The 23,583-nt window shown below is 39.9% G+C and overlaps 1 protein-coding gene across 1 annotated transcript in view; it reads left to right on the top strand.

Annotated features, from left to right (window-relative positions):
* The window catches only part of LOC140243330 (SWI/SNF-related matrix-associated actin-dependent regulator of chromatin subfamily D member 1-like), a 259,082-nt gene that overhangs the window by 231,432 nt on the left and 4,067 nt on the right, over positions 1–23,583 (top strand). The window contains exon 10 of the mRNA XM_072323006.1: positions 20,999–21,079. Within this exon, the coding sequence (XP_072179107.1) occupies positions 20,999–21,079 (81 nt within the window). The remainder of the gene's footprint in view (positions 1–20,998; positions 21,080–23,583) is intronic.

A 23,583-nucleotide genomic window follows, 5' to 3' on the forward strand; every position in this document is an offset into this window, starting at 1 on the left:
GGGTGAGTCTTGTGGTGTATATCAGTGTGGTGTAAAGGGGATTGGGTGAGTCTTGTGTTGTATATCAGTGTGGTGTAAAGGGGATTGGGTGAGTCTTGTGGTGTGAAGGGGATTGGGTGAGTCTTGTGTTGTATATCAGTGTGGTGTGAAGGGGATTGGGTGAGTCTTGTGTTGTATATCAGTGTGGTGTGAAGGTGGAATTGCTGTGTGGGTAGTCCTAAAAGTGAACATTTGTCATATCTTTACCTGGAGTGTCAAATTACAGGTCGAGTCAACTGGCTGTTCATCAGTTTTAGTCTAATTACAACAAAGAGATGAAAAAAAAAAAGAATGATTTAGATATGAGAGGGAACAAAAACTTAGAAAGGGGGAATGAAGGAGCCAGAGAACTGTCAATAAAACTGACGTGACAAACACTCGTACCTCAATCCTGCCCGGGTTTGTAAGCCCCCAGATCTCCCTGTCTCGGTCAAATATTTCCGGGCAAATCCTCCTCCATCTGGGTGAGCTTGATTAAGAAAAGAAAGATAAGAAAAGGTTAAGATACATATAAGGACCCAGGACCAAAGACACTTTTTCTCTCTTCTCCTTCTTCTTCATCTTCATAGTCATCTTTTTCTTGACCTTCCTCTTCTTCTTTTTCTTCATCTTCATCATCTTCTTCTTCTTCTCTTCTATGTACTTTTCCTTTTTCTTCCCTCTTGTTCTCCCACCTCCTCTTCCATGCTCACCTCCATCTATCTTCACTCTTTCTCAGTCTCTTCATTTGCTGTCAGTCAAACCAACACCTCGCTCACAACATGCCAGCTGGTTTACCAGCCAAGCCAGCTTCTGAATCCTCCCCAATTTCCTGAAGTACTTGTCTGTGTCCACAGAGACAATTCATTCCACATGGGGGCGGTGAGAACCCCCTTGGGAGTGCAAAGGTGATGGGAGGGGGAGGGGTAACAGTTTGTTAAAGAACACGAGGAGGAGGAGGAGGAGGAGGGGGAGCTATGACAGACAAGATAGAGAAAGGGTGCGAATTAGTTTATCGGTCACACTTCAGTCATGGGATTGTCATTACTCCGGTTTAAAGACTCGTCTTTTTTTTTTTACACGGGGCCGGTCGTGTACTGCTCGGTTGATTTGCGTATGATGTAAATTGTGCGTCCCATTGACCCAATTTGGTTAGGAAACCGCAGAGGTGAAAATCTGGACCGGTGACAGGGTGCGGACTCCTGAGGAAGGGCCTGATCTAGTTCACGGAATGCCATCCATCTCGTGTCCTGTAGAAGAGGAGACGAGAAAAGATGAAGTTAATGGTTAACAGAGGAGCATGGGAACAGTCTGGGCTAGGACCCAAAGGGTGTCGGTGCAACATATTCGTCCTGGGACTGTTGCTGTCATGATTTCTTTTAAGAGGTTACAAATTAGGACCCCTCTTCACGAGGAGGTGTCATTGCACAGAATCCAAACTGTTCCTGAATTTTTAAAGCCCCTGCACTTTGGTCTTCCTGGTCTAGCCACACCACAAATTTCCGACAATTGTGAAAGTAGTATTCATGTGAACTTTTGGTGGAAAGGGTGAATTGTTAGTGATGCCTTCACAAAAAATTTACCTCAGTAATATCTCCTTTTCCCTTTTTTGAGTGCGTAAAACTGCCGACAGTCGAACTAGGATGACACCATCAATATTTCGTGCAAGTGTTCTGTTATGCCCATGAATCAAATACATCCATTATCAGTGAGTTATGATTTGAAATGACAGGGAGGTGGGCAGTAGGTCAAGAATACTTTCAGGCAAGACACCGGTAAAAACAAGACACACACACACACACACACACACAGAGACACACAAACAAAATGTTTCAGAATGTCATTTTGGGGATGGGGAACTATTATTACAAAATCATCTTTAGCAGACCTTTAAACATAAGATAGAGTAACAAGAATCCTATTTATCGCAGTAGGAAAGATAAAGCAAGTGTTTGTGATAACTTTTCTGGAGTATTGATGTCACTGTCGCAAAATTTTGGAGAAGTGCTTTCGATGGGCAGTCTTTGCAGGAGAGAATGGGAAAAAGTCAATATACTTTGAATTGAATTTGTTAAATCCTCAGCAAAAGGAAGTCTTTTGTCTCCTCATGGTGTCAGCTAAGATTTGGTGTCTGCCATCTTCAGAAGACAGCATCAAGTTCCCTGCTGAAACTTGTCTGAAGTTTTGATGGTAGTGGTTTTCTTTTTTTTTCTAATCTCCACGTAGACCCACTTTTTACTTTCTCGACAGGACAGCGTTTCAGGGTTACAAAACCTTTTCCTGTATTGGGGGTTTATTTGAAGAAATTACCAAAATAGTTTTCCTGGTTTGAAAAAGGGAAGTTTGTTTGTTTTTTTCTCACACATTTATTAGTCACAAAGACAATTGATGGACCCTTTCCCTTAGTATGGGATATTTCAAAGAGAAAAATAAGTTACGTGTCATGACAGCAATATCAAATTATCATGACGGCCTCCAACCGCACATGACTTGCAAACCTTTTGTCCTCGTTCGACTGGTCACTTCTGGTGATGGCTGGAGATTATCGAGGAAACGTCTTGATTTACGAGAACTTCTGATGCTCGCTGACAACAAAGACATAACTTCCTTCAGATGGAAGGGAGTGAGGGATGATGGGACAAGTTAGGCCGCGGGAGTGCCTCGTGGCGTGAATCACGTCGCGGCTAAATTTACATCACCGTATCTGCCTCGAACCGGAGACTAGCAAGGTTGGTGACACTGAGTGCCAACAATACGTCAGTTACAATCAAATGAAGCGTTCATTCGTCAAATAGCCCAAGACCACTGCATGTCATGTCTCGACACTCTGGCTCCCTGTATCATGCCTTGTCTTTTGTATTGCTGGGCTGCTTTTTCTTTTTTAGAAATTTTCAAAAATGTGTGAAGCAGGCGCATCCTGGCGTATGGATGCTGTTGTCATGGAAATATTGTAAACTTTGACTATTTTGCAATTTCTTCGTTTCATTCCTGTTGCATCTTTGATTCGACATTTTTCTCCTTTTTAAACTATCCAGTCAATGTCAAGCTGAAAAGCATTGCCCTCTAAGATTGTAAATAACATTACCGACATAGTTTCATAATTATGGATTACTTATTCAGATAAATACCCGACACCTGAAATTGTTTTTGAAATGTTTGTGATGGCAAATCTAGGTTCTGGGCTTCAGTTCCCAGACATGTTTTTTCGGCGCCCCTTTCGGCGCACATCTGCATGTTTACCATGGCATTTTCAATACGGCAGCAGACAAACGTCAAACTCTACAACCTTCCCGACATCCCCTCAATTTTTTTGTCCTTGCGACCATGGAAATGTCATGTGACAGTCCCTCCAATGCATATTAAGGAAGTTGTTTTGGGTCGTTTCTCTCCTGCCTTCATTTGACGAGCTAATTTTTCTCTGCCTACTCCTTCTGTGCTTGGATACTTGCCTGCATTAGTAACGACAGATTGTGTAAAAATAGGTTCTGTTTTCTTTTAGGATATTGCTCTTTAGTTGGTACCAAGTACAAGATCAGCCCTTTTGAATCTTATTATTTGTGATCTCTTTTCTGTTGCATTGCCATTCTACAACTTGATGGCCATTTTCTGAGAGACAACCTGATGTTTATTGGTTTTCACCATTCTTGCCAAATCTGCTTTGTGAAAGTGTTGTTAGCTGGTAAACTGTTTATGCAGAGTGAGACAAGAAAATCAAATACTGTATACGCTGAATATCTCGCAAGGTTTTTATTTTCGCGAATTTCGCGAGTCGAGTGCTATTCGCGAAATTAAAGACACGCGAAAATATCGACTCCATTCTCGATGTGAATTTGACGTACGTGTGTACATTTCTTCGTTCAGTACAGGACTCCAGGATCGTGAATTTAACCACTCGCGAAATCGTCGGGAATTCCCGATTCGCGAAAATTTACACTCGCGAAATATATGGCGTATACAGTAATCTGCATCAGGGGCAATTCACATTTTTGTCATCGTGTTATCTTGCTACACCATTGTCGTATTGCTGGAACTGTTCCCTCAAGGAAATGCCACTTAGGTAGCAAAAAGAAATTGAGCGTTTGGTGATATGAATAAGATGAGAAATCCAACATTGCATAAGTGAACCATTTTGCCAGTCCTAGTAGAGATTACCATTATCAAATGACATCACTGAATGACCAGGCAACAAAAGAACTAAAGTGTTCCATCTTATGAAACGAAACAGATGTTTGACGGGATGGCCCACCTCCATGTCAGCATTTGCAGTCAGGATTGTGCCAAAAAAGAAATAAAAATCAGCCCTTCACTCGCTCGCTCCCTCTCTCAACCTTCACTTCTTCCCCTGCCACCTTAACGCGATCGGAATGTGTCGCCTCACGTGGCGTGAATCAAGCCTTGACTCATTTGCCTCGTTCTCTCGGCCAAGCAGCTCTACTTGTCGAGTCCCTCAACAACAGAAAAAGAAGAGGGACCACCCACGAACTCGCTGCCCTGAAAAGTGTGCCACAGACGAAAAAAGCGTGTCATCCGCTCTCTCTCCCCAGTGGGGGCGATCGCTTCAGTTTTGTGTTTTCATGGCTTGTTTGAGGCTTGTTCATTGTTTTCATGTTCTGAGAAAAAGAAATGCAAGATTTATGGATGAGCATGCTGAGCATTCAGTTGTAAATAAATTCCAGATTTTTCCCAGTCCAGTTAGAATGATATCTAGTTTTGTTGAACAGAATATTTCAACCCCAAAATGAGCACATGACTGTGAAGAAAGTGTGAGAGGATATTTTGCATGTGTCGCACTTTGCTTAAGTATGTCAGGAAATGTGAATTGCATGCAGTCTTGAGTCATTGGCCGACAGTCATATTTGCCCGCGGCACATTTCGATACATTGTTTGTGCATGGCACTGCGACGACACCTTCCTTTGAAATAATTTGTCAGATTCGTCATGCCGGCAAGAGAAGCGTGCGTGCGTCCCGTCTGTACGTGACTGCGGGTGTGACGGATGGAGCGATATGGTTCAACGGAGAATTTTAATGCCGTTAAACAAAACTTACACTGTTTTCTTGCAGACATATGCATCCGGCTTGAGTGCCAAGTACAATCAAACAGTTTGGTGAGACGGGAATCAAGTTTTTGTCAGAACTAATTTTTGCTTTGGGCATTGAGCTAATATTAGCATTTAAACCCAAGAAAGGAACAATAAAACGAAAAGGAGTAAGCACTGATTTAAGGTGTTAATGTGCTTCCAATTACTGTAAAGCAAGAAATATTCGCAGCATGAAATTTTCGTGAATTGCAGCCGGCGGCCTTTTTCACGAATCGCTACAGGCATTCAATGCATATAGTGTAGACAAGAACTTTCATGAGTATTTTAATTTTGCGAATCTTGGCTCTCATGAAATTTGCAAAATTAAAATGCATGCAGACATTTCTAGTTTACAGTACAATGTAAGTCACCCCAGTACATAGTAGAGCTGCATGTCATTTGAGATATCATCCTCATCCTATGTTATTTTGCATTCTTGCCAATGATTTTTCTCTTTCTTCTTTTTTGTTCTCTATTTTCAGCTGGTTGCTCTTCTTTCGCCAAATCTTTGAAGGAAATAAGTTAAACCTTGCCAAGGCCCAGTAGAGGAGGTCAACACAAATTCGCTTTGTAATTCTCACAAAATTAGAATATTATTGTATACATCATATATTCAGCAAGTCTAATTTTGGGGGAATCAGGACTTTTTGACAACTTCACAAGTGGTTGATCGTGGCGATCAAGGAGTTCAGTTACGAAGGAAGAAATGTATGCATGCACGTCGCATTCATGCCCGGATCAGAGTTAATATATTTGCGTATTGTTAAATTTGTGAATAGCACCTGACTCACGCAGTTTGCAAAAGTAAAATTTTGTTTGTGTGTATTCATTTGTATTTAATTGTCCGGGGGGGGGGGGGGGGGGGGGTGTAATTGTTGTGATACGGTAATGTGAGAATCTTGCAGAAAACAGATTATGAAGGAGGATAAAAGATGTCGGGCACCTGAAGCTTCATTTCAGCTCTGAATGGCAAGGGGAAATTTCTCGTACAAAATGATCGTTCAGGTGGGACTTTGACACTTGTTTTCGGAAAATCATTACTCACTTTTGGCAAGATCATGATAAATGACTCTTGTGGCATGAAGGCTGAGGGGGAAAAAAAAATATGTGTGTGTGTCAAGTTCTAACCCACTTTTGTCAAGTTTACAGAGTGAAAAGTGTTAAAGACATCTGCAGTGTGGTGCCAGGTCCTGACTTTAAAGAGCAGTATAAGAAGTTGATTTGATTTTATAAACTGCAAATGAACTACGAAGAATCTGTAAAAGAATCACATTGTTTCAAATAAAGATGGCAAAACATAGCACATATTTGAATAATATTAGATGCTGGTTTTGAAAAAAAAAAAAAAAATTTGATGAGTACAGCTCTTTTTCCAGCAGTAGAATTTCTCCATCTTTATTTTTACAAATATGATTTTATTAGTTTGTCTTTTCTAAGATCTGTCGAAGAATTTGTTCCTCCCTCACAGAATAAAATGTGTAATATGGCTGATGTATACCTTTAAAGACATAATTTACCATTTGTAGATGAGACAAAAATCCAGCATTAGCGCTTTAAAATGATTCTAAAATGTGAGTTAGGGATAGAAACAACTACTGTAAAAATTTTAATCGGTAAAATCAATGTTCAGTATTGCTAAATATACAAAATATGAACAATAGTTATTATACAATGTTTCCAGACTAAACCATCTACAGTTACGGTTTATTGAGAAAAGAACAAATATCTCCTTATATTTTACGCTTTATTGCAAAAATTTCATATGATAGGATGTTTTGTGGTACAACAGACCTAAACATGTGCATTAAATGTCAATTTTTTTAAAAACTGCTCCCAAAGGTAAACAGGACCTTAAACAGAGTTTACCTGAAGCATTAACTCCCCGTCAAGCTGACAGTAGTATGAAAAAAAAAAATGCCCTCCTCATAATAAACTCAAATCTGTCATTTGAATTGTTTTCCTAGAGCATATTTTTTCCCTTCCCCTCCTTCAATTTAGCATTCCATTTTGACAACTTTGTCACGCACGCTCTGTGACCATGTAAACATAGCAGGTAACAAGGAAAAAAGAAAGGAACACCCTCAGAAGGGGACAAAAATGTCCAAAAGTTTTTGAACAAATTCCCGACAAGTGATGTTTATTGAGGGCTGAATACATCTATGTGGTATCAACAAGAAATAATTCTCCCCCGGAGCACCACCGGTCCTGCTGAACCGTTGCGGTGGCGACGAGACGTTTGTCTAAACTTTTCCGAAAGATTAGGTCCCAAGTTTTTTGGCAAGAGCATCAATAAGGAGATGCTGACAGGCAAGGATTGTGATGAGTTTTGGTTTTATCAGGGAAACCAAACATATTGTAGAGAAAATATGGACTAGTACTTTCTTTTATACCAGCCCTGTATCTCTGACCCTTCTTCTTTACGTACTCTAAAACGAGGAATATTCGCATGCATTTTAATTTCGCGAGCACCGAGATTCACCAAAATTAAAATGCATGTGAAAGTTTTTTGTCTACACTGTATGCATGAAAGATTGATATAAAATATATGGTATGTATATGGATATTCTTTTAGCCACAAAAGTGATGATAAGGGTATTATAAATGAAGACAAGTCAAGATGCATTCGTATTGCATATGTCCTTTAATTCTCTATAGACCTTCATAATTTGAAAATTCTGTTGACATTAGACATTAACATGTTGCCTTTGAGATTAAAAGAGTTAATGGACTAATATCCATAAGACCAAAAGGGTTGAGGTTAATGGAACCTCTCTCTCTCTTTCTCTCTCTCTTTGCTCCTCCTTTATTTCTCTGTATTTTCATTTTCTTTGTTCTCACCTATCATTACCCCAACTCTTTCTATTTCTCATGTGTAAATTACCTCTGTTGCCAAATATTTAGCCAGCACGGGATGTCACGAACAAATGACTCATGTATAACAAGCGGTGCACGCACTTCAAATGTGGGAAGCCCCCCGGGGGAGGACACGCGAAAAAGAAAATGATGCTTTCACAACGCTCATGATGAGGGTCATGGAAAAGGAGGCTGGGTGAGTCTGGAATCATTAGCAGCGGGGCCAGCTTGATGGCTGGGGGTCTCGGGCAGGCAGGCAGGCAGGCAGGGCACAGGACAAGGGGGCATGTTTCAGCTGGCGACAGGCAGAACTAGGCAAAGGTGTCACGTTCGGGTGCCGATCGATGTGTAAGAATCACTGTGTGGCTAGCTAATCGTGTTAGCCTAATTTGTCAATTTTACAAATTTAGCACCTGCGGTGATGAGTGCAGCAGACTTCTACTGACATTGCCAGAGAATATAGATAGCATGACATCCCCTCCCCTCCCCCTCCCCCTCCCCCCCCCCCCCCCCCGCCATATCTTGGTATGACGAGGCCAATGATTGACTTTATAAAAATAGTAATGATAAAAACAACACAAACTGAGAAAATGAGAACAAAATTCCCATATTGTGCAAAAACAAAAAACAAAACAAAAAACAAAAAAGAGATGTGATTAACATGGTTAGAAAAATAGTCGTAATAATAAAAAAGTAATAATAGTAAGAAATAAGTGAGCAGTAACGGATAGGCCGTGATAATGATAGTAATAGTAGCAGCAGCAGAAGTAGTAGTAGTAGTAGTAGTACATGTACCAGTAGTAGTAGTAGTAGTGGTAGTAGTAGTAGTAGTAGTAGTAGTAGTAGTAGTAGTAGTAGTAGTAGTAGTAGTGGTAGTAGTAGTAGTAGTAGTGGTAGTAGTAGTAGTAGTAGTAGTAGTAGTAGTAATAGTAGTAGTAGTGGTAGTAGTAGTAGTAGTAGTGGTAGTAGTGGTAGTAGTAGTAGTAGTAGTGGTGGTGGTAGTAGTAGTAGAAGTAGCAGTAGTACACTTAGTAGCAGTACTAGAAGTAGGAATACTAGAAGAAGTGCTAGTTGTAATGGTAGCAGCAGTATAGTAGTAGTAGCAGTGACAGTGTAGTAGTAGAAAAAAAAAGCAGCAACAGCAGCAGTAGTAGTAGAAGTAGCAGTAGCCATAATTCACGGCTCAACACTAATACTACCAGCTTGCCCAGGACAAGTAAAATTTCATATCAGGCAAATGATTCTATAAAATGGTAAAATGTGCTTGCCCAATTGAACAAGTAGCATTTTATGGTAAAATGAAGAGAATCTGGAAGAAAAAAAACTCTCACAAAATGAGTCAATTATGTGTAGAATTTTGTTAGCATTGGAAAGTCGTTATCATCCAAAAAGGTGAAGCTAGCATGATTGTTAACAAGTCCAGGAAGCACCAAACGTACGGCGCGAGTATTGTGTGGGTTAGGAGCAGAGAACGTGCTGGACTGTTGACGGCCCAGAATAGCATCAGGTACCTGCCGTCTTTATGCCAGAGACAGCCCGAGAGCTGCTAGCTGAGCTGAGAGAACATTGTGTATGATATTGTGCAATGAAATTGGCTGTCATGCTGCTTTAAGGTATTCGTTCCACACTCAGCCTTTTTTTTTAACCATGAAGACAGTTTGTATCTTATGCTGTTTACATTGTAGCATGGAATATACTTAAGACTTTGTTCAGTTACCCTGTATATCAAATTCAATTATGGTATGTACTGTACATATTTTCTGGGTGTGGTTTTGAAGCTTGGGTGTAAAACATCTGGTATATACAAAGTATCTACAATATATAGTTGTATGTGTCTTTGTCTTTAATCTACTGTAAAACGAGGAATGTTTGCATTGATTTTAATTTTGCAAAATTTGCGAGAGCCAAGATTTACAAAATTAAAATGCATGCGAAAGTTCTTGTCTACACTACATGCATTTAGTGCCAGTGGCAATTTGTGAAAATTTAATTCCACGAAAACAGCTGTCGGCTCCAAATCGCAAAAATTTCATGCTGCGAAAGTATCATGTTTTACAGCATGCCTGACTATGTGCATTGTGCAGTATGCCATCATATTTTAAGACTCGGTGATGATGGCTTGTACAGATTTGCATAAAAGTTTATTAAGTATTTAAATTCATAATGAATTGCAGCTCTTTCAACCCCAGTTTCAAGATGACAAACTTCAAATACCATAAAAAATACCTCAGTGGTTGAGATTTGTGAGAAATTATTATGTGTCATGATTCTTATTTTCTTAGATTAAGCTTTCAGCGAGCAGGTTTTCTTTCAGGCAAGTAAAAATATACAAAGTGAGATGTCTGGCCACTCAAAGGGAAAAAAGAAATAAATCATTTATTTTTTTTTTTTTTCAGGATCACTTGTATCTAATTTTTTATGTATTTGGAAAATAAAATCTAATGGAAAAAAAAACTGGTCTTCAACTTCGGGTTAAGAACAGCAAACACTGAAACAACAACAAAAGCAACAACGAAGTGACTGTGGAGCCCTGCATCGTTTGAAGTAGTTTTAAATGACCGAGAATATACTTGAATATTAGAAGTGATTTTTCATATGTGACTCTGCACCTCAAAACAAACAAAAAGTCGCCAGACATGAATTTTTAGTTAAGACCATATTCTGAAAGAGCAGACTTTAAGCTTTAAAATGATGTATAACTCAAATCAAATGGACTCTCCTAACCTATCTAAATTTTGGAAAGAAAGCACAAACTCAGGAAAAGTGTGAACTGAGAAAAGAGGCTCTGAAGTACAGTGTCTATTCAAGCGCTTAATCTTTACCAAACCGTGCTGGCTGTGTGATGAATGGGACAAAAAACAGGAAGTAAACCACCAGAGTAACAACAATGAAGAGATTATTGGATTAAACTGAAATTAGGCATGCCTCATTAACACATTCTGTGCATAATCAATACCAACTTTCAAAGCAGTAGCATTATCCTTTCAAAAGTTATTAGAGTTGAAAGTGAAGAGTGTGGACAAGGTTTTTTCAGAAATGAAAAAAGGATTCTAAAGACACACATAATCACACTATTCTACCAAAAATGTTCGGGATAAATTGCTAAAAAAACACACTTTCCTGCCCAATTTAAGATACCAAATTTTAGCATAATGTAAAAGAAGACTCGCTCTTTCAGAAAATATGAAAAAGTCAAGTTCGGCTAGGTTGACCCATTTCACTTAATTTCAGTCCTCACGCAAAACCAGTGTGTGCGACTTTATGTTCGTTTTGAGGTGCACGGTCACATATGTGGTTTGCTTTATTGTTTCATGGAAGACTTTGTGTCATTGACTTCAAGGAAGGATGTTGGACCTGTACGAGATGACATCACCTTCCTGGTTGTGTTTATGTAGTACCTCATATGTGAAAAGGCTTTTGTTTGTTTGTTGACATCACACACAGGTTTCTGAGTAAATCATCATTACACCACATCCGTATAAATCAAAGCCATAAAAATGATAACCAAAAAACCCCAACTTCTCCAATTAAGTCATTAGTAAGCAGCAGACTAAACAGAAAGTACTATTCAGCATCTAAGGAATTTAAAAAGTGGTTTTCCCAATATATTTTTGTTTTGTCAAATTAAATCATGTTTCTTGAGTAAACTGTAAAGTTAGGGAAACTGTTTATGCCATCACATATGTGGTTTACCAGATATGGTTAGCCAATTTCATGGAAGTCTCTTTGTTTCAGGTTTTGTCAGCTTCCTGCCTTGATCATTACTTGAGATTATCGCAGATACTTCATGAGTTCTGACAGGATCATTGGAGTGATTAGTGTAGCGGCCATTAGTTTTGGGTTAACCTTTGCGGCTCTGATGGCGGGATTTTCCACAGTGAGCTGTTTGTCTTTTTTTATGTTGGTGGTATCCCACTGAGAATAGCCTTTGTCTGACGTTAGATTGGTCCTTCGGCTAGATACTCCCATACAGAAGTTTTGAGAAGCGACTAGATAAAGACAGTTCATAAAGTCATCCATTTATATTATGGTTGAAAGGCAGATGGCACATTCCATTGTGTCGTAATTTATTATTTCAAGTATGATAAAGACATAGAAATGACTAAAGAGCCCCAAAATTTGCAAAAGAAACTACAAAAGGTACAAATCTTGGTATGAGTTTGACAGAGAGATTCGAGGATGTAACATTGAGAATTAGTCTTGCATTCAGGTTGTAGGCAGCTTTATTTTGCTCAGGGTTATATACTCAGTAAGACGTGACTGAAATTCAGCAGTGTAATCATGTCCATGTAGGGTAATATTGTGTGATCAGCTGGTAATCCAAGCAGACTGGATGTGAAGGGAAGGACTCCAGAGCGGGAGCTGTGAGTTCTTTTTTTTAAAGTGTGTGGTAGCCACATTATCTGTTGGCTAAGGGGGGTGGGGTGGTCTTGATACGAGGCTGCTTGTCAATCGGATGATGCAGCAAAAGTTCTGCCCCAGTGCACTCCCGAGGAGAGAGAGATTGATGAATCCGCATCACCTCTTGATTCCGGTGGCCAGGTGGAACCATGATGACAACCAGATGACACCGGGGGACAATGGGTGTGGATAGCTCCTCCGCTCTTCCCATAAAGAGGGGGGAAACTCCGCGCCCCGTGCCCCACCCGATCCCAAGAGGTTGGGGGGATTTGCCCTCCGAAAATGCCCAGAAACAACCTGGCCTAGATTTGCTAATCCGGGGGATTATCCCTCCCAGCTCATCAGATCCAGATGGGCAGGGAAAGGAGCGATGAAGAGTCACTCTGTTAGACCGGCGATCCCCGTGTCATCTTTGGAGATCCGCCCTAAGACGTTTCAGATGGGCCAAGGTGGTATGTGTCACAGATAGTTTCTGTGTCTGCCTCATGTGCGTGGCTTGCTCAAAGAGACCTTCACAGTTGAAACTCAACATTTTCCTCCAACCTCCATGGAGGATGCTTTGGTTTGATAGGAGGAGGATTCCTGACTATGTTTTATGTGCCGATGGCTCTTAGCATCATTGAAAAAAATGAAACACCAAATTTAAGCTCACCGTGACAAACATACTTTCAGAGCTCATACGAGATCATATATTCTGCATAGTAACCTCCCACCACACTAAATAGCATCAGTGTGATTTTTGTTTCAATACTGTCCGTTCCTATCAATGCCATCGCTATGGCAACAGGAGCTGCAATATTAACATCATCATTGACACCAACCTGCATCATTGAAAGATGGGATCAACAGAGCTGCCATCCTATCTTCATATCATCTTTATCCTTATCAATCATATGTCTGACACCTCCGTGATAACTTCGTGCTCACAACAGGACTACCTTCTGTAATCTGTCCATCTTAACATAGTGGCTTCTAATGATGCAATATTTACACTACCACGACTTACAGTGAGCACTTTACCTTGGAGATAGACAGAGAAAAAGATGGAAAAGATGAAAAAAAAAAAACAACAGACAGACAGACAGCCGGACAAACTAAGCTGAGGTCACATCGCATTCCACAACAAAGTTTACTTGGTTTGTGACTCTAAAATGTCTCAAATGTAAACCAAGGATGCTGAAAAATTTCCAAACAATTAGATTCAAACTTTGTAAAGGGGGGGGGGGGGGGAGGAAGAAGAAACGCTCATCAATTTTGTCAGAAAGGTTGGTAGTTGCGGCGTCGAAGATTGAAGATAGGTATAGGGGCAAGATTGAAGATGGGTAGGTCTCTTCCTGGGGGAAGTGATTTACGGGTATGGACACGTCGGCGCAATAGTGTTGTGACAGGCTGTATATTACGCTTGAAATCCCTGTCAAGCTCTGTGAGTCTCACATGTGGTTCACATGCCGGCTACTTCATGGGAGAAAGATGTCTAAATCAACGACCCCAAACGGGAACTTTTCCAGCTAGCTTTCTTCCTTGGCCCAACCCCTCTGTTACTCCATCTTTCATCTTTGAGGCAAAGTGGAAAAAGGAAAGAACAGAAACTCGGAGAGAGAAAAAAAAAATTGTGCGTTTGCTTTCTCCAGCTTGGAATCTACAACTGCCATGGAGACCACCTCACTGGTACTACCATCAAACTCCACTCCTTGATTCTGCATGGGCCTCTTTGAAAACTGGACTGATTCTTTTCTTCTCCTCCAGACTAAAATGTAAAAAAAAAAAATAGCAACAGTGTTCTTGATTTGGCTATTAACCCAGCAGTTGTTGTTGTTTTTTTTTTAAAGTTCTCTGATTTTGTATTGAGAATATTTGCATCCCTTTTAAAGCTGTGAAATGAATTGGAAAAGTGACTGATCACAGATGCTATTGGCATGGGCAGAGCTGCGTCTATCATAGCTATCAGATGTATTCGTAAAGTATGCAAAATACCCCATTTTTGATGGTCCTCAAGTGGGAAAATGTAGGGTATTCAATACATGTATCACTGTTGGAAATGAATCAAAATTCCCCACACAAGACACCCCAATCATTGCTATAGTCTGATCATCCGTGGGCAATGTGGGTCATGAGAGCAAATAGATTGTTGCCCAGCATCTCATCCTGTTTCAGTTGAGTGATGAGGCTATCACGAAGGTTGCAAGCCTCCCAGTCTCGACAGGTGAAGTGGGAGATTCCATCTCGACAGAAAAACCTGCTGCGAAGATTTCTTTTGGTATGTAGCCCCTGAGCAAGATGTGGAAACAGTGAATAGGCTTACCACTTTGACCATGTGTAATGATTCTCATGAAAGATTACATTATCTCATTAGAGGTGAGTGATCTTCGTGGTCTGGTACCCCATTCATACACAAAGTTGAACCCAGGAGCGCTCCTGAAGCACTTCGACTTATACCCCTCTGAGGGTGGGTTTACACTCAATTTGTGAAGGCAGAAGCTTTTTGAAATGCCGATCCAGAATGACTGCAGCACTGTTTATGCTCAATATTTTCAAGCTCAAGAAAGAGCCAATTTCGCAAACGTGCACTGCATATTATTGAAAAACTCTAAACACCATTGTAGCGAGCTGTTCAGTGTAGGCCTACATGATTTTGCATTTAACCTTCCCAAGTAACATGATTAGAGAAAATCACAGATCGTAAATGCACCTTTTTTGTGGAATGGCCTTTTTGAAATTGTGCCTCAGGATGCAACTGCAATTTCCACTATTATCACGTTTCAAATGCTGACAATGGCCAAAAATCTTAATCATTAACACACCTTGAGTTTCCTAGTGCAGAGAATCACCACTCAATGAGACCACTATGCAAAGTGGCTCTAGAGGGGCATAAATGTCATAGTGACCTTCCGCTGTGGATGTGCAGGAACTTCTAATATATACACCTTGTAAACTGCGTGTACAGCGCACCACATACCATTTCTAGAGCACTTTAAACCTTTGTGACCACTTATACAGAGTTAACAGGGTGCTTCATGAGCACTCCTGCAACTAACCTTGAGATGGGCATCACTTTAGGGCACTCCAGGGCCAGACTGTCTGTTCATTCAGAGTTTAGAGGGCTTCAGGAAAGTTCCTGGAGCGGCTCTAAATGCCCAGTATGAATAGGGTACAAATGACCTCATTTTCTGAGGACCACTGCACACCGAATGCATGAGGTCAGAGGTCAAATGTAATATGCATCATGCAGGACTTTGGGGATGATCCCTCTGCAATGCCTACTGGCAGGGATGCCTTACTAGCCCCCTGTTCAGACACAAACCAGTTTATACCAAAACTCATAAAGAAATGACGCATAAAGAATCACTAGGCGCTTTCACATCAGCCCGATAAAAATCCAAGCTCGAAATATTTTCCGCGATTGCGAATTAGAGCGCTATTTCTTATTCACATCAGCCCGAAGAGGGGGTAGCCCGAATAGTTACAAATTTTTAAATAGCTAATTCGACAGCTGAGTATGTGCAAACAGCACCAGTAATGTGTGTGTCCTCTCAAAAATTCCTCATGACTTGTGTGCAGTTTGCCTCGATCGATCGGGTCACACACGCTAGGCATAATGGGATTCATCGTGCTAATTTCTCGAGTCGTTTTCACATTATCAAATACGGTAGCGTGCTACTATCCCGCTATTTCAGAAATTTCCCGAGTTGGAGTCGAGAAATTTTCTCGATGAGAGCGATACAATTAGCGTGGTAATTTGTGTTCACATTATCAAATAGCGCGCTATTTCGCTATCGGGAAAATTTCCCAAGTCAGAAAATAGCGCGCTATTTGGAAACATCGGGCTGATGTGAAAACGCCTGGTGTATAGCCGACAGACCGTTCAGATGCTAGTCTCAACCATTCTTGAAAACGTAGTATACCCCGATAGATGTGCAGATTCCCACTGTGCATGCTGTTATGGAAATGAGTGATAGGTATGGGGTCACACTTCGTGCATGCTCCCATCAAGCCCTGCCCAGTTATACCATGCTATGGTCGCCCTTCGTTCAGACGCACAATGGACACAATGGAATGCTGATTCGTTATCGAGGTCTAGTTCAAAACGATGCTCTGACCCTCTGATCATGTCATTATACATTGTTTTATTAGTCAGCGTTCAGATGTATAAATTCATTGTGTAAGCTATACTATTTTGGTATAGCTACGTGTATACCATCATGGGAAGGTTGGTCAGCACTAGAGATGAGGTCGTTTATAACAAACTTGAGGGTACGTCAAAGGAGAGTGCAATGTTTCAAGGTGATATTTTCATACGAGAAAGTAGGTAGGATGCTGGCAGGGGGTGTTTCAGGAAGAATTTAAGTCGAACTTAAAAGTTAAGATCGACTGAAAATTCTGGTATGCCGTTGGTTTTTCTTTTTAGTTTTATGTAATGTTTTCCAAATCCACTTCAAATTGTGTCAAAATTTACCCCCAAAAAAATCTTTTGTCCTTTACTTTATTTTGGTAATTAATGCCTGTATGAAATAGCCTCAATATTTTCATTCTTATATGAAAGTTAGACTATTATTGAAGTCACTCACAACCTACCATAGTTTTTAGTTCATTTTAGATCATTGTGAAACAACCCCCCCCCCCCCCAAATAATGGATGCAGAATCTATAATGCATGAAGGCTTGTTGAGTTTCAAAGATTGTGAAGTGGTGGTGGACTTCTCAGGACATTTTTGTTTGTTTATTTGTTTGTTTGTTTTTAATCACTATGCCATTGTGAGCCAATATGAGACCACAAAAAGCTTGACACAAATTTGGCGAAAATAACTGCTGATAGGATAAGAGCCTTTGTTATCTTCAGTTTGTGGCGCTCTAAAAGTTGTGTAGTTGATAGAAAAAGCTGTGTAATTGATAGTTTGTTTTTGCCGTGATGTTTGGCCGTGTGCCTATCAAATGAGGCCTCGAGACATTTTCTGGGTCTATTCAGCAATTTATGTGAGTATTTGTGTCTCTGAGAAAAGATTGCACGTATGATCACTCTTATCGTTGAAGAATGTTGAAAGTCCGCCTGTTGATGAGGTACATGTGATGTATGGAAATCTGTAGGGCAGAAGTGTATCAATATGTAATTGTTTCCTGCTTGGATGTTGTGTTTGTTTGTTTTTTAAGCTTGATGAGAGTGTTTGTTGTCAATGTTTTTGTAATGTAACTTTTCCTATCTTTTTTGTCAAAGTTTCAAGAATTCCTTGGGTTCTTCTTCTTCTTCTTCTTCTTCTTTCTGTTTTGCACTTTTATGTGCTTCAGGCAACATTGCAGAGGTTGCAATTACATAAAAACACATAAAAGCTCAGATTGAGAGATAGACTAGCTAAAGAAATATAGCACTTAAAGTGAAACAGAGAAGATATTAATTGATGCACCCAGCTCAGCCAGTGTGAAACAGAGAGGTCAGAACAACTCCCAGACAAGAGCCTGTCAAAATGGTTACTGTTTGTTATTCCAAAGGTTTGTTAATCCATAAACGAAATAAGATAGCTTAATACGAATATGAAATATGGTTTGTTAATCTGAAAATGAAATAAGGTTTTTTAATCCAGAAATAAAATAAGGTTTGCTGTTCCGAGCATTCTATAATCCAAAAATGAAATGAGGTTGTTATTCTGCACATTCATTAATCCGGAAATGAAGTAAGGTTTGTTTATCTTTAAGGTTCCTTATTATTTAATCAGAAAATGAAAAGGGTTCATTATTCCAAAGTTTTGTTAGTATGCACCGTCTTTACTTTTTCAGATTAGGAAATCTATTTCATATTTAGATTAATTAACCTCGAGGCATACAGAATTTGCATGGCTCAGAATAAAACTTTTGTGTGAACTGTGACACCTCCAGCTTTTGTCTCATGCAGTGCTCAAAAACACTTAAAGGTAGGGGATACCTTTTACAGACCTCCCAAAATGCAGCAAAACATTGAATATGAGCCTCAGGAGACTTGTTTAGGCCACTGCTGAGAAATTTGGAAGTCAACAGTTATCTACAATTTGAATAATGCACAAAACTCAACTACTCAGTAGTTCTGTGTGTCAGCCACACTTAAGCCTTTTTGTTGCAGTCTTCTGTATTTTTTTATCTATAAACACAAATCTAAAAGTATAAGAGCTGATGTAATAACATATAGAGTGTGTGGCAAGAATGTATATAGAAATGTTTGTAAGTTTTGATGAACTTTCTTCACAAAATATACATGATGGACACACATGCAGTGCATGGGTCTGCAAAGGTAGCCTAGTAATGTACTGGAATTTACGATGAGCCTTCCACTTTCAATACTTTATGGGAGTTTCTAAAATGATACTCTCTTCAACATACCACTGTATTTATACAACTCTTCATTTAAGGCATGCAAATGGGATTCCCTACCTTTAAGATATGGACTGATATTTTTCTTGTTATCCACAGCCTAGATGATAAAACCATCCTGTGTAGGCACACAAGCTATCATGTGATGCACACGCTTTACTCCAAAGTGGTAGAAGAAGTCAGAGTGGAACAAACTCTCACAAACTTTGCAGATTTTAGCCTAACAAGAGAGAAAAAATATTAATTTATGAAGGACAACCATCCATGTTGCTTCATTGTCATGCTAAGCAAAGTGGCACTGCAAGCACGTTTTCTTCACCACACTCAAAAGTCCATGTGAGATCCATGTGTTCAGCGACAAGTGCTTCAGTTATGGGAAGAGATGATTTACCAGTCGTCTGATGTGAGCATCGTAACAATTCAGTCCCCGACTTTCTGTTTATTTTCCTGAGGACTGGAGTGGACTGAAGCAATATTTTAATTCTGGGCCACTTTAGCAATGAGTCTTGAATGGCAATGATCGTGAAACTGCCTCATGAACAGGGTGTGAATTTGGAGAAGCGGTTATGATCCCCTCCCCCTCCATCAACATACTTTTGATATATCTGCCTTAACCCCTTGAGGACCAGCTGATTTGCCACAACACGCATTTCCCATAGACACCTAACTGAGTATACTCGGGACTAGTATTCAAGTTAATAGTCTTTCAGTCTTTCTCGAGGTGTGAAACATGTAGCAATTTTTTTTTTGTTTTGAAAGGGGTAACAAATTCAACTGCAAATACAGGTATTTTGTTGTTTTTATTAAAGCATTTAGTAAAACACTGAGGACATTTGCAGACACAGCGCACAGTTTGTCATGACATAATTTGGTGAAAGAGACTCCTGTGTCTTCTGTCCACCAAGGCTGATCCATTCCTTGGTGTAACTGTCGCTTTCAATGAAAAAAAAAAAAAAAGAAGAAAAACTCACCCCACAGTGACAAGCACATCAAGTGGTCAACTTGTCCTCATACTGTACTTGACCAAGGTTTATGTAGCCACTCCAGACTTGACCAGTGCAGAGGTCAGCTTTTGTCCATGCCAAGGTCTTTGTGAGTCGTCTTGAGTAATATACAAAAAAAAAAAAAAGGACAGAGTGTCTTGTGATGGAGGTTAAACCGAGTCATCCTGATCAACCAGTGCCTGACTCTCATCACTGGCTCCGTACTCTACAGAAAAAAAAAAAAGGAAAAAATCTTCATATTGCTTGATTCATATGTGTGTGGGGATGCGATTATCTATGAAAAAAATTGTGGCAGAATCACAAGCCTAAAAATGTTTGAGAGTGTATGTTGCAACGATGTAGTGAATGTATTGTAAATTTGTATAAACTTCCAGTGTGTTGCTAGGACTCTGTAGTAGGAATATGTCGTTGTCACCATTCTTGTCTGGTGATGTGTGAAAGCTCAAGGATCACCTTGTGTTTCTGTACAAATTCTTTGGTTTTATCATTTTCCTTTCTTTCTTTCTGACCAGATTTTGTGTCTCACGTTTATCTTAAAGTTCAAGGTGTTATCTCTTGAAACTTTTGTCACTGATGTCTAATGATCTCGAGATGCTGTATCGTTTTTTCCATGTGATCACTCAACAGTGACATCTCTATGACATTATTTTCCCAAATCACATCATTGTCTATAGCTCCATTTCTAAATCTCGTTTTGAAATGAAATTTAGCAGATGTATTTCATATGGTGATCTGTTTACAACATAACATCTGTTGGTGGGCATCAAAATCTTTAAAATGCTCCAATCAAGCTTAAAATCATTGTGCAGACCATTTTGAGCCATTCATTTCTTTTTTAGATAATTGCTGTTGTTATTGATAATGACAGTGTTTTGATGATTATTCGTTTGTTTTAAGAAAGTTTATCTTAAGCTATATTTGATGGCTGTAACCTTAAACCAAACCCTGAAAAGAAATGAAATAATTGGGAATGTACTGCAAAGTGAAAATGTTCATGATTGCAGACTCCAGATGTATTGGAAATGTTGCTACTGTAAAACAAGGGATGTTCACGCAAATTTTGCATGAATTTTGTGAGTGCCAAGATCCGCGAAACTAAAATACATGCCAGTGTTATGGTCTACACTGTATGCATTGAACGCCAGGGACAATTTGCAAAATTTCGTGGCGTTAAAAAGGCTGTCGCCTCCAATTTGCAAATATTTCATGCCGTGAACTTATCTTGTTTTACAGTGCTCACATTTTGTTTGACCGAGAGAAAGAAGAAGGTGCTAGGAATGACTGAACGAGGAATGAATTCTCTTTCCACAGGATGACACACTGAAGGAACAGATGAAGTCCTTCCTTCTCTCAATGGCCAGTCAGCAAGAGATAGCCGGCCTGGACAACAAGGTGAGAAGCTTTCTTTGTTTGTGGGGTCAAGAGTAGCGTTCGTCATTCAGCATTAGATGGCGCTCTCGCGCATGTACATCGTTTTCTACACACGCAGTGTGCTCAGTTTCTGAGCCCATTCGTGACGATCGCTAGCTGTAGCAGTTTTGACAGGGGTGCATTGATATCATTCTTTTCAAAAGTAATAGGGCCGTACTGCAAACAACATGTTCGAATCACAAACCTGAACTACTTTTGCCATCCTGTATGTGGGTTTGCGTCTGCTACATACTGCTAGTAGCCCGAGGAGGACGATCTGTTCGGCATGCTAAGTCGAAATTTCGCGCTTATTTGTCGTGACCTTGGGTGTATTTTTGTACTTAATCCACAACGCGCAAAATATGGCAGTATCGAAACTTCACTTTTTTCAAAATTGAAGTGTTTTCTGATTTTTTGAAAAGAAAATTTATCGACCTCACGTAGGCTCAGTATGTTACCACGGTACACGAAATGGACCTTGCAATGCCTGTTTCAGTGAAATTGGCTGGCCCAATCGGAGCCCGTGAAGAGCTTTGCGGTTGCTGCCGCGGGAGTCGCTATGGGTGTTGTGTGATTTACGACTGCCCGCGGACGCCGCACGCTGGCTCAGCTCTCTACTTACGATGATCGGCAAATCAAAGCCGCTAGGGCGCTCGCTACTAAAATAGGAAAATCATAAATGTGAAAAGTTATTAAAATGCAAGATTTTTCCAAGAAAACGAAAAAATCGGCTGATTTCAACACTTTTCATGTATATATTACGTATCAATCTAGGGATAATTGATCTCATTTCATGGCTTGGCGTACATCTGATTTTTATATGAAAACCGCTATCAAGAAGTCACAAGGTTCAAGTATGGTACACGCCATATATTTAGCGAGTCTAACTTTTAGCGCGAACCAGGACTTCCGTCTTCCTGACAATTTTTTGAGCAGTTGAATTTGTGATCATGGAGTATAGCAGTGGATAAACAAGCATGATGTATACATGTGTATGTCAAATTCATGTTTAGAATCATACCGTATGTCAAAAAAAAAAAATTACAACAGGACCCTCCGCATCAATAACTTTAAAAATAGTGCGTCAATCCAAATATACTTTCAGGGTGTGAAACTATAATTTATTACCCACATTTTTCAGAAAACCCCGTTCGATTTGCTTCAGTGGTCAAAAAGAAATGAGGATTTTTGTAGAGGATGTGAGGAATCTCTTCCCTCCAAGTTGTGTCCATTGTCTTTACATATTAATATGCAGTTCCAAAAGCATCCAAGTGCTAAATTTGGAAGAATTAGACCCATGACCTGCTTTACAACGGTCCACATTTCTCTGTGACCACTTAACGAAATTGAATGGGATTTTCTGCAAAATATAGCTAAGATGTTATTTTTTAAGACAGCATGCAGATAGTTTGATCTTATTGGAAGTTATCAATGCAAAAATCTGGTTGTAATTTTTTGGGGGACATACTAACAGGTACTATACACTGTAATTCATACAGTAGTTTATGAATAAGAGTCTTTCAACCCCTTTGTATTATTTTTTTTTAATTTATGTATTCTGTCATAGAAGTAGAAGAATTCATACAATATATCAAACAAAGGAGCAGGAATCAACTGAATTCAATTCAATGCAATTGATTTATTTTCATTCCTTTTTTTTTCCAATGAATACATTAAACAATTCATTTTCCAATGAATACTTTATCTATAAATCGCTAAATTGGACAGGGTCTATGAAGGAATGTGTTTCTTCCAATCATAATCTAGAAGAATGAAGTGCATTTTGTGTAGTTGGCACTCAGTCTTACATGTTCCTCTTTGTATCTTAGTATGATTCACCGATATCTTTTTCCGAATGACCGCACAACAAGCCATTCACCTAGCCTGTTCCCACTGTATACAATCTCATGCTCACAATGCAGTATGTGTACATACATCATTGCTATGTAGGGCAAGTCATGAAGGTAAGATTTGAGGTTGTCTCAAGCTCTGACTCGTAGTTCCACCTAATGGTACGCATAAAGCATGTAAACGGGTTTGTTTATGGAGGTGATGTCGGAGTAGGGTCTGCATGTTGGAGACTACCCCAAGGCAGTCCCCAAACCCCAGCCCTGCCCGATGGGGTGCGCGCCCCTTATACCAGTGGCAAGAAGTAATAGGGAGTGACATGGAGGATTAGGATACACTGGAAGCTGGTGATGGGGGAAGGGGGGAGAGGGAGTTTGGGTACTCCTCCCGGTGTTACATTCTAGGGAAACTGGCTTACCCCTCGGAGTCCAACTGACGTGTGCTCTTCCAGAGTTTGACCCAGCTTATTGCTGACCCCGTGACCTCGGGATGAGATACTTGGTTTGTCGTCAACACATCCCTGATGCATCAAAAGTTGACTCTTCTTCCCTCGATGAAGCTTTAATTGATAGTTTCTAGATGACTGCTTCCGTGTGTTTTATGATGTCACATCATCGGAGCTTTAAACCCAGTAAAGA

The sequence above is a fragment of the Diadema setosum genome, chromosome 20, assembly GCF_964275005.1.
Source record: "Diadema setosum chromosome 20, eeDiaSeto1, whole genome shotgun sequence".
NCBI classification, from domain to species: Eukaryota; Metazoa; Echinodermata; class Echinoidea; order Diadematoida; family Diadematidae; genus Diadema; species Diadema setosum.